At 40.3% G+C, this 12,037-nt stretch overlaps 1 protein-coding gene across 4 annotated transcripts in view; it reads right to left on the bottom strand.

Annotated features, from left to right (window-relative positions):
- The window catches only part of snx14 (sorting nexin 14), a 227,463-nt gene that overhangs the window by 22,534 nt on the left and 192,892 nt on the right, over positions 1-12,037 (bottom strand). For all 4 annotated transcript variants that reach the window (XM_069932232.1, XM_069932234.1, XM_069932233.1 and 1 more), the window contains one exon: positions 8,802-8,966. In XM_069932232.1, coding sequence (XP_069788333.1) covers positions 8,802-8,966 — 165 coding nt within the window. The remainder of the gene's footprint in view (positions 1-8,801; positions 8,967-12,037) is intronic.

Below are 12,037 nucleotides of genomic sequence, written 5' to 3'. Positions count from 1 at the left end.
TTTTCCTTGATGCCAATACCGTTCCTTTAGTTTGTTCTGTCTTAAGCTGCCAAGCTAGTATTTTGTGCATTTTTTCTCCTTGCTCATAATACTTCTGTTTTGTCTTCATTATGTTCTTCTCCACCTTATATGTTTGTAGTGTTTCATATTTTAGTTCTTTGTCCGCCAATTCTCTTCTTTTTGTTGTATCTTCCCTTGTTGCTAATTCTTTTTCTGTACTTGCTATTTCCCTTTCCAGCTATTCTATTTCCCAACTGTAGTCCTGCTTCATCTTAGTTACATAACTTATTATCTGCCCTTGATGAATGCTTTCATTGCATCCCAAAGTATAAATTTATCTTTCACTGATTCCGTATTTATTTCAAAGTACATTTTAATTTGTCACTCAATGAATTCTCTAAAATCCTGTCTTTTAAATAGCATGGAGTTTAATCTCCATCTGTACGTTCTTGGTGGGATGTCCTCCAGCTCTATTGCTAATAACAAGGGTGAGTGATCCGATAACAATCTAGCTTTATATTCCGTTTTTCTAACTCACCCTTGGATGTGGGCTGACAACAGGAACAGGTCTATCCTCAAGTATGTTTTATGTCTACCCAAATAATATGAGTATTCCTTCTCCTTTGGGTGTTGGCTCCTCCATATATCCAAAAGTTGCATTTCCTGTTTTTTGAACGCACTGTAGGACAACACTTCTAAAACATAAAATATTTCCACTATTCCCATATCTAAAATTCCCTTAACCCCAAATGTCCCCCCCTCTCTGAGTTGCCCCTTGTCCCTTGCCGGGCAACCACAACTTCCCTCTCCATTTGGATTGCGAACCCGCTCGCAAGCGTCGACTGATTTCGCAGTGACTGTTATTCTCTCCCACCCAACCCCCTCCAGAAAAGACTTATATCTTCACATACAACAAAGCTCACCCTCTTAATTCCCCCCTTACTTCCTTCCTTCTCTTTTCTTCCCCTTCTTAGTTCTTATACATTATTTTTCTTCTTGATATGAAGTTTGTCGTCATTCTTGTTCTTGTTACATCTCTTCATCTCTCTGTCTGTTTTTCAGGCGTTCTGCAAATTCTCGTGCTTTCTCCAGATCCGAGAACAGTCTGCTTTGCTGCCCCAGGATAATTATTTTAAGCACCGCTGGATATCTTAACATAAATTTATAGCCTTTCTTCCATAGGATCGATTTTGCTGCATTAAACTCCTTCCTCTTCTTCAGGAGTTCAAAACTTATGTCTGGGTAGAAAAAAATTTTTTGACCTTTATATTTCAGTGGCTTTTTGTCTTCTCTCATTTTTTCATTGCCTTCTCCAATATATTTTCTTTTGTTGTATTTCTCAGAATTTTACTAGAATGGATCTTGGTTTTTGTTCTGGTTGTGGTTTTTGGGCTAATGTTCTGTGTGTCCTTTCTATTTCCATTCCTAGGACCCTGGGGATCCATTCTTTTATAAATTCTTTCATGACTTTGCCTTCTTCATCTTCCTTCAGGCCCACTATCTTTATATTGATTCTCCTATTATAGTTTTCCATTATATCCATCTTCTGAGCTAACAACTCCTGTGTTTCTTTAACTCTTTAACAGTTTCTTCCAATTTTCTTTTTAAGTCGTCCACTTCCATTTCTACGGCTGTTTCTCATTCTTCCACTTTGTCTACTCTTTTCCCTATTTCTGTCATGACCAGCTCTAATCTACTCACTTTTTCTTCTGTACCTTTTATTCTTCTTTTTAATTCACTAAATTCTCGTGTCTGCCATTCTTTTACTGCTTCCATATATTCTTGAATTTTTTAAAAATCTATGTACTGTCAATTCCCTTTATCTTCTATTTCTCTGTGCAGAGCTTGATGTTCTCCTTCTTCTTCTGTGTCTGCTCTAGGGTTTGTGTCTTCTTCTCTTCCTTGTATCTGTGTCTCTTCTGACTTTCTTGTTGGGCTGCTTGTCTCAGTTTGTTGGGTATTTTTTTAAATGGTGTCTTGCTGTTGGTTCTCTTCTTCTGGGCTGGTTATCTGTTGTGTCTCTGGTTTCCTTTTTTCATTCTCATCCCTCCCGTTCCCGTTATTTTCTGTATCTTCCCACTGGGAGCCCTGCTGTCGGTTCTTTCTCAGCTGTTTAAGCTGTTGAGTTCCACTCCACAGCTGGTCCCCCCTCCCGTCGGTGTTCTTTTTATCGTGCGCATCACACATGCGCGGTTGCGCACCTCTGTTTGGCTCCGTGAGCCAGCTTTGTAGTCCTGCGTTCAGTGGGTCGTGACCTTGCGGGGTTTCCACTGACCTCAGGGAGTGGGCTCTTCTTTCCACGACGGGTCCCTGCTTCTTCGTACAGGTAAGGCCTTCACCTTTCTCTTCCGGCATCTTTACTTCTTTTCTTCCCGTCGTTTTTGGCTTTTCTTCCTTTGGTGCCATTTCCTCCATACCTTTATTTTTGATTTGTTGTAGTTTGTGTGTCTGGGGCTTTGCTTTTTCTTTACTTTTTTCCTTCTTTTCTGGAGAGGGCTGGTATTCTCCTACCGGCCACTACTCCATCACGTGACTCCTCGAGGAAAAGACTCTGACATGAAATATTAACTCCATCTGCTATCTGATCTGTTGAGCATTTCCTGCATTTTCGACTGGTGTTTCAGATTTCCAGATCAGTTTTTGACCTTATTCAAATCTTCTCTGCTTTTCAGCATTGATTTACCTTTTCCAGATCATTCAGCAAGTCTTAACTGCTAATATTTCCACGACTGCAGTATTCCTTGCATTTATGGTGATAGAATGGAATCAGCATAGAATTAGTCCTTAATGGCCAGCTTGGACTTGGTGGGTCACAGGGCCTGTTTCCATGCTGTATGACACAAACTTTACAATACCAAAGCCATCTTCAACAATGTCCTGAATATCATTTTTATACAGAATCATCGAATGTCCCCGGCCACTTACAAGTTAGATTCCTGGCACTTTCTCATTGGCCTTGCAAAATTTTCCTCATTATATCTTTATCTAATTCCCTCCCAAAGGTCACAATGGAAACTGTCCTCGCCCTATCCACAGACAGTGAACGCTATATTATAGCTGCATGCATTAGAAATGCATTATCATACCCTCTAACGCCCCTGTGACTATTATACACATTTCTATCAAGTTTTCATATTTTTCTATTCACTGTCTTTTTAAAGGTCTGTCCCTACAACTTCAGGAGTTTTATCTCTGAGAATGTGTTTTAATATCCAACTTTGTAAAATGTTTTCAGTTATCTTTATTGAAGGCGAACTACTATTTTTTTACATTTTAATTTAGAGATGCAACATGGTAACAGGCTCTTCCAACCCACTGGCCTATATTGCCCAAATACACCCATGTGACCAATTAACCTTCTAACTCCTGTACCTCTTTGGAATGTGCTGGGAAACCAGAGCACCCAGAGGAAACCGGAGCACCCAGAGGAAACCGGAGCACCCAGAGGAAACCCATGCAGGTCACAGGGAGAATGTACAGACAGTAGCGGATTCAAACCCAAATCCCTCGTGCTGTTACAGAGTTGCACGAAGCGTTACACTATATTATTTGTAATAGAATTATACAACATAGAAATAGACCAGCAGTGGCCAAACCAAATCTCATGAGCCAGTGCAGATCTTTGACTTATAAAGTATGGCTTGTGAAGGGATCGTTGGAAATGCTGTGATAGATCTCCAAAAGCAAAAACATTGCTGTGGCAATGATGAACATGTTCAGGGCATGGGTGAAATAACAAAAAGAAATGCAGCTTAACACAAAAATGTGTTTATACAGTTTAATAAATGACTTTGGTTGTAAACTGCAGCATCAATTGCATAAACATTCTTATTTCATCCAGGATTCTTTAGTAGCCAGAGCAGAGGAAAAAAAAAATCTGAAACAGACCAGCAGACCCAAAAACAAATAGAAACCAAGTGGGCGCAGTAGTGAGTGTTGAATCTGTCGTGGTCTGAATGTAAGGCTCAATAAAAGACACAGGGAATATCCACCAGTGGAATGCAGTGCAGGACCAGTAAAATAAAACATTGATGGGGCTTCATTTCTGAACCTTACCTAAGGGTGGTCCGGGGCTTAAATGACATCAGAGTACTGAAGCCTAAGAGAAGGAAGGGGTTCACTTCACAGTCAAGATGCGAGATTCTGAGAATTGACTGTGCACAACAGTCAAGATCTCATGAAAGGGTCCATATTATATTCTGGGTAAAACAGTCGCGCTTTCTTCAGAATTGAATTATGCAAAGCACTTTCAATTGCACATAATAGAGCTGACACAAGATCAAACATTACAAAAGGTTGCTTCCTAAAATATTGTTTATTTAATCCAATTTACCTTTGGCAAATGTCATATACAAAGTGTTAATGTATATCAGAAATAGTTAAGGTCCTAAAACTGATCCCTATAGGATGTTGCAGGACTTGAAGAGCTGAGTTACAGGGAAAGGTTAAGTAGGTTAGGATTTTATTCCCGGAGCATTAGAGGATGAGTGGAGATTTGATACAGATGTACAAGGTTACGAAGGGTAAATGCAAGCAGGCTTTTTCCACCGAGTTTGGGTGAGACTTGGGTTAAGGGTGAAAGGGAAATGTTAAAGTGAATATTTGGGAGAACTTCAGAGAGTGATGTGAGTGTGGAATGAACTGTCAGCTGGAGTGCTGAAAGTGAGCTTAATTTCAACATTTAAGAAACATTTGAATTTGTATTATGGATGAGTTGTTATGAATGGCTGTGGTCCAGGTTAGTCAACGAGACAAGGCAGAGAAATAGTTTGGCACAGACTAGATGTTTCTGTGCTTCGTGTTCTATGGATTCAAAGGTCACAGGCTTCCCATCACAAAAGTATCATCCTATCTCTTCTTACAAAAACAGCTTTGGATCCAATTTGCTCTAATGCCTCAGATTTCATGAGCTCCAAACATTTGAAGTTGCCTTCAAAGCCACGCTGACTATCACTCATCAGTTCTCCTCTTTTCAAATAGAGATTAATGGTGTGACTCAGACTTTTCCCACCAACTTCCCTGGTATTAAGTTTGCTGGTCTGTCATTACTCAGTTTGTCATTGCAGCTCTTCTTGAATAAAGGCATTTCATTTGTTATTCTTTAGTCATCTGTCACCTTAAGTATGTCAAGCAAGTATGTCAGAACCCCAGCTATCTGCTAACTTGCCTCCCATAGCAGCTTGGGATACATCTCGAGGTCCTGGGGATTTACCCAACTTATGCCTGCTAAAACACCTTATACTGCCTCCTTTCAAATCTTGCCATGCACCAGAATAACCCCACTCCCCTCCTGAAATCACAATGTCTTTGTGGCCACAGATGAGAAGTATTCACTTCAGATCTTATCCATGTCCTCTGGCCCTACTCTTTCTTTCCCTAGTTACCCTCTCACTCTTAATATGGGATTTACCACAATCTTGTCTGTCATTGATATTTTGAGGCCCAACTTTGCTTTCCTAATTTTGTCTTTAATTTCTCCCTACACATTTTATGCTCCTGAAGGGCTCGTACATGCCAAACGTTGCAGCCTTCATCTTTGTCAAACCCCGCAATATCCCACCTAACCTACTCCAATTAAAAATAAACTAACAATAAGAACAGCTGAGCAGCATATATTTTGTAGTTTTTGGTTCAACCCTCTTCATAACTACAGGCATACTTCCATTTCTTTTTTTTTCTTTCCTGTGATCCTTACTTTTGTTTCACTAAAATTTGCTATTTGCTTCACTCAATTACTATCCAGGTTACCTACAAGGATAAAGATTATGCCACATTCCTGGGGGGATTCCATAAAAAGAGCCACATCACACTGTTCTACAACACTTCCAAAAACTGCCACTCCATTTGCCTCTCAGCTACAACTAGTTCTTGAATTGAGGAAATGTGTCCTCATCGACATGCATGGATTCTTGTAACGAATCTTGGAACGAATCTTTCTGGAGTCTAGTCCTACTGGGCATGGTAACAAGACAAGAGGTTATGTGTGACTGAGGAAATATTCCTGCATAGGGATGTTTGTAAAGCTTTGGAATTCCCTACCTCAGAGGGCCAAGGATGCTTTGTCATTGAGTACCTTCACGGTTGAGTTATAGTAGAACCTTGGAACACCAAGGGAATTGGAAAGTTATGGGATCAGATTGCAAGTAGATTCAATGGCTCGGATCAGCCTTGACTCGTCAATAGTAAAACAGTCGGAGGGAGCCATTTGGCCATGTTCATAAATTTTACTACCACTGGAATCCCACAGTTTAGTTTTATATTTTAATGAAATAAAGGGTAATGAAATGTGTTCCTATCTACAGCCTGCTTTTATTATTCTTATCAGTTTTCCAAAATATAATGTTACTGGTTCCAGGTGAATTGTCAACTCCTGGTCATGATTCATGAGGGAAGAAAAGTAAAATTAGTAACAAGGAAGAAACTTTTTTTTTTGACAAGTAAACATTTCTCAAAGTATTGCTTCACACTCTCAAAGATTAAATTGATGCTGAACTGCTGGTATTTTTATTCTCTGTAATAATTTCTCTAAAAGTTTATAAAATGCCAGAGAAGCTCTTTAGCAGATAGGTTCTACTCTGGATCTTTTCAGGAATGTGTCTGAGGACTGGGAAACTGTTAATAAGATGCTGCTGTTTATAAAACTCTCATCTTAATTTCAATGGTGGACAAATTATTGGAATTCATATTAATCAGTGGAAACATCAGTTGGAAAGGAAAATGATAATGAGAGACTGTCAGCAAGAATGTTGAAGTTCATCTTTCACCAACATGACAGAATTTTTTTTGAACTGCATCGATGACTATATCGTGATATATTTTAGCAAGTTGATAAGGTTCAACTTATTTAGGTCAAAAAAACTAAAAGCACATGGGTTACAAGAAAGAGTGATTTGAATGTAGAACACAGAATATGTATGTTTGCAGATGATACAAAAATAGGTGCAGAAGAAAAAAAAAGGTACGTAATAAAGGTACTTGCCTTCATTGGTTGGAGCACTGAGTATAAAGTTAAATTAATCATTAGGCCACATTTACACTATATATCAAGAATTATGTGTGATTCTGATTGACCCATTACAAGACGGATGGGATGCTTTGAAAAAGAGTTTTACCAGGATGTTGTCTGGATTAGAGTGTATGAACTATGTGGAAAACTTGGGGTGTTTTCTCTGGAGTGTCAGTCCTGAAAGAAGTTTATAAAGTTATGAGATGCATTGGTCAGAATCTTTTTCCCAGCGTACAATATCAAATACTGGAAGACGTGTTTAAAGAGCAAGGCAGAAACTCTGAGTTATTTTTTAAAAACAGAGTGGTGGGTGCCCCTGGAATGTGCTGCCAGGAGTAGTGGTGAAAGAAGACATGACAGTCGTGTTGAAGAGGCTTCTGAAAGATAAATTAATATGCCAGAAATAGAGATTTATGTACCACGTTCATTCATCAGTTTTAGTTTAATTTAAGCATCATGTTTGGTGCAGATATTGTGGGCTGAAGGGCCAGTTCCTGTGCTATATTGTTCTACGTTCTACTGCAGGAAGACATGTTCTGCAATGATTTCTGGTCTGTTGACTTAGGCAGACAAGTGACAAATGGAAATTAATTCAAGGAAATGTGTGGGAAGTGCACTTTGGGAGGTAAAACATGCCAGGGAAATATACAATAAGTGGAAAATGGAGGGATGAAGAGACGTTAGATTCTATAATCACAGATGCTTAAGTGAGCAGTCAGATCAAACAATGAAAATTGCTATGCATTTAACACCAGGAAGTTACATTTTACGATCAGTTTGATGCTGATGCTTTCTTCTGTAGTGGTTTTATCATACTTCCTTACTAATGTATTATTGGAACAAATTTCAGATTTATTTAGATTTATTGTCAAGATACATCACATACAACCCTGAGATTCTTTTTCCTGCAGGCGAGGCAGAATCACCACTTATTGGTCATGCAAAAAAAAACTGTACTAAACGAACGCAGGCAAACAAATAAATGTAAACAAACTGTGCAATATAGAAAGAAACAAAAATCAGTAAAGTGCAAAAGTAAGGGTCCCTAAATGAACATGGGCAACAGTGCTGGAAACAGAAAGAACAAAAACCCACATGATTATACAAAAGCTTTTCCTGCTTCATGGCATTGCTGTTGTAACAGGAAATTCAGCAATGAGTGTACAGCAAGCTCTCACAAAGAGAGATAAATGATGACCACACATAAACTATAAAATATATTGTGTTATTCCAGAGAAATGGGGAAATCAATGACTTGCACATGTGCTTTCCTCTTTATTGAACAGTGTGTGGGTGGGATCCATTCCTACCTCAAAGGGCAAGCAGAGACTTGATAAGTTCAAGTGATGGCACACTCAACAGAGCATCAGCTCCTCACGACAACAGTGGAATGCCAACCAAAACTCTGGAATGTCTTTTGAAACCACAAGTACGTATATGGACTATTATTAAGCACTTTGGTGTGGGTTGGAAGGGTGGGATCCACCCTTGGAGTGAGTGGAAGAGGACTTAAACAGAATAATCTCAAAAGCATGTGCACTCATTGGCTAATTTCCTTATTTTCTCATTAAGCAGCATTTCCCCTCCTTCCCTTCTCACACACATCTATCTTATTTTTATTCATTCCTCTTTCATTTACTACATTATTTTATGTACCAATGGACTAAGGAGCCATGTAAAACAAATGATGGGATAAAAGGAACACCTTCAGGTCTCTGACTATAACTGGTAATAGAAATCTCTGATATGGACTCTGTGTTTCAATATTTGCTCTCCATGCATTTCCTTTACTCACCTCGTAGTAAAGTTATAAGGGAGACCACTCGATGCTCCTGCAGCAACTGGTCCAGCTTACGCTGAAGGTAGTTGTCTGCATATGTCTCCAGTGTGTTCTTGAAGAGAATTCGTCCACCCATCAACAAGTGATGTAGCCAATCTGGGATGTGAAAAACGACACGGGCTGCAAATCAAAACAAAAGCGTAACACACTTAGATACAATCAACACCATGCACAGCTCACTCATGCACTCTGGTCCTTTTATCATTTGTTGTTCCTTCTGATGAAATCAGTGGAATTCACAGGAAACTAGCAATCTGTTCAATACACAAAAGTGATGGAGAAACTCGGAAAATCATGCACCTTTCCTTATGTAGCAAGGATAGGTAAGCAACATTGCAACCCTGAGCCCTTCGTCAAGGTATGAGCAAATTTCAGCCTGGTGTCTGAATAAAATGGTGTGGGGAGGAGCGCAGGCTCACAGGCAAGAGGCCATCGCTGAATGAAAAAAAAGCTGGGAAGTAATGGGGGAGGGGGAAACTGAAGCAGGGAGAGCATTCTCACTGGTTGCATCACTGCCTAATTTGGAGGAGTCAACTCTCAGGACAAGAATAAACTCCAGAGGGTTGTTAACTCGGCCTGCGAAATCACAGGCACCAAATTTCACTTCACGGACATCTACATGAGGCGGTGCCTTAAAAAAGCAGCCTCTATCCTCAAAGACTCGCATCACCCAGGCCATGCCCTCTTCACTCTGCTACGATCAGGAAAAAGGTACAGGAGTCTAAAGATGAGCACTTAGTGGCACAAGGACAACTTCTTCCCCGCTGTCATCAGATTCCTGAATAATCAATGATCCAAAGATACTGCCTTACTTTTCGTGCACTATTATTTTTTATTGTAATATGTTATAATATGAATGTTGTAACTATGATTCTGTTGCAAAACACTGAATTTCATGACTTAATAAATTCTGACTTAATAAATTCATGACTTAATAAATTCTGATTCTGAATGGAGAAGGAAAAGAGTTGGGAGCTGGAGAAAAGGATATAGGAAAAACAGGGAGAGACAGGGGACGGACCTAATGGAAACCGGAGAAGTCGGAGAGTCCAGACAGAATATTGGGTGTTGTTCCTCCAATTTTTGGGTGGCCTCTGTTTGGCAGTGCTTGAGGCCATGAACAGAAACGTCGGAGTGGGATGAGTCTGTGAAATTGAAATGGTTGGCCACTGCGAGGTCCCTGCTATTGCAGCAGAGCGAAGGTGCTCAACAAAATGATCTCCCAGTCTGCATCCTGTCTCTCCCATGTAGAGGAGGCCACAACAGAAGCACCAGATGCAGTGGATGGCCCCTGCAGATTCACAAATGACTGGTTGTGAGGGTGGAAGTACAGGCACAGTGTGGGGCAACATGGCTTGCATTTCCTCACTCACTCTTTTCTATTGCACTATATTCTCAATCTGGATGACAATATGACTAGGATGCAAGTTTGTGGATGATACAAAAATTGGTGGCAGAGTGGACAGTGAATGTTATCTGTGGTTACAATGATATCTCAATGAAATGGGAAAGTGGGCCAAAGAATGACAGATGGAATTTAACTTGAACAAATACAAGCTGTTGCATTTTGGTAAGTTAAACTTGGGCAGGACTTGCACAGTGAATGCAAGGACCATGGAGAGAGTTGGAGAACAAAGATTTGCAAGTTCAGGTGCATAGCTTTTTAAGAGGTGACAGTTAGAAAAGATGGCGAAGAAGCCTTCCTCAGTCAAGGTGTTGAGCACAGGATGTCATGGTACATCTGTACGAGATATTGGTGAGACTGAACTTGGAGGAATGTTTGTAGTTCTGGTCACCAGCAATAGGAAAAATATCTAATTAAATTGGAAATAGTGCAGAAAAGATTTAAAAGAATGTGTGCGAATGAACAGAAAGACCTTGGGGTCCAAATCCATTCATCTCTCAAGAATGCCACACAGGTTGATAGGATAGTTAAGAAGGCTGATGGGATGCAGGGCTTCATTAAAAGGGGGATTGAATTCAAGAGCAGAGAGGTCATGTTGCAACTCTACAAATCTTTGGTAAGACCACATTTAGAGTATTATATTCAGTTCTGGTTACCTCATTATGGGAAGGATATGGAAGCTATGGAGAGGATGCAGAGGAGATTTACCAGGATGTTACCTGGATAAGAAAATAAGTCTTATGAGACAAGGTTATCAGCGATGGGACTTTTCTCTTTGGAGTGTTAGAAGGATGAGAGGAGACTTAATGGAGGTCTATAAGATTATGAGAGGCATAGATAGGGTGGACATCCAGTGCCTGTTTCCCAGGGCAGGAATAACAAACACCAGAGGATATATGTACACAGTTTGGGGGAGCATCAGGAGAAAGTTTTTTAATGCAGAGAGTTGTGGGTGCCTGGAATGCCTTGCCAGGGATGGTGGTGGAGGCTGAAACATTAGGGACATTTAAGAGACTCTTAGTCAGGCAGATGGATGGAAGAAAAATAGAGCGTTGCTGGTTAGGGAGGGTTCACTACTTTTTTTTAAGAAATGTATGGGTGGTACAACATTGACAACCGAAGGGCCTATACTGTGCTTTCATGTTCTATGACTCCTGAACTGACCACTGCCTTATCAACCTGGCCCCAAAGTGTTCACAGAAGTGTTCTCGCAAAAACATCAATGTTGAAGCTCATGGCAACCCTCGAAGCGGCACCTCTTCACAAATATTGCCCCACAGACAAATTATCAACTCCAGGAATCAGGGAACAACAGCTCAATGGCTGCCCTAAAATCCACCATAATTGGCACTTGTGAAGATATTCTTGACTTCTCTACCAGATAGAACCAGGATTAATTTGATGGAGATTGGGTTGCAGCAGGAAGATCAAGGAGCTGATTAACCACCTTTGGAAGGTGTTTCTGGACTTGAAATCTACTGTTCCTGAAGGGAAAAGAAAGAGCTTTACAGAGGCCTGAAGACAGAGGTCCGGCAGAAAACCTGGACCCACAGAACAGGTACTGGGTACAGAGTATGAGGAGGCTTAGCCATAGTATATTGGGCTTCTTGCTCCACAACTTTGGCTCTGTCCTTGAAGTGAGTTGCTTGGCTTCATTTTACAGCAACCTATTAAATCCACTCTTGGTGACCATCAAGAAGCTGGAAAGACAGTATACCACATCAGAATACCAAGGCCCTGGTCACAGCTGAGATCCTAGTGGAATCCTCAAACATGACAATAAATT

Source organism: Narcine bancroftii, chromosome 4 (assembly GCF_036971445.1).
Source record: "Narcine bancroftii isolate sNarBan1 chromosome 4, sNarBan1.hap1, whole genome shotgun sequence".
NCBI classification, from domain to species: Eukaryota; Metazoa; Chordata; class Chondrichthyes; order Torpediniformes; family Narcinidae; genus Narcine; species Narcine bancroftii.
Note: the sequence above shows the minus strand (reverse complement) of the source record. Positions and strands in the feature narration are given on the sequence as shown.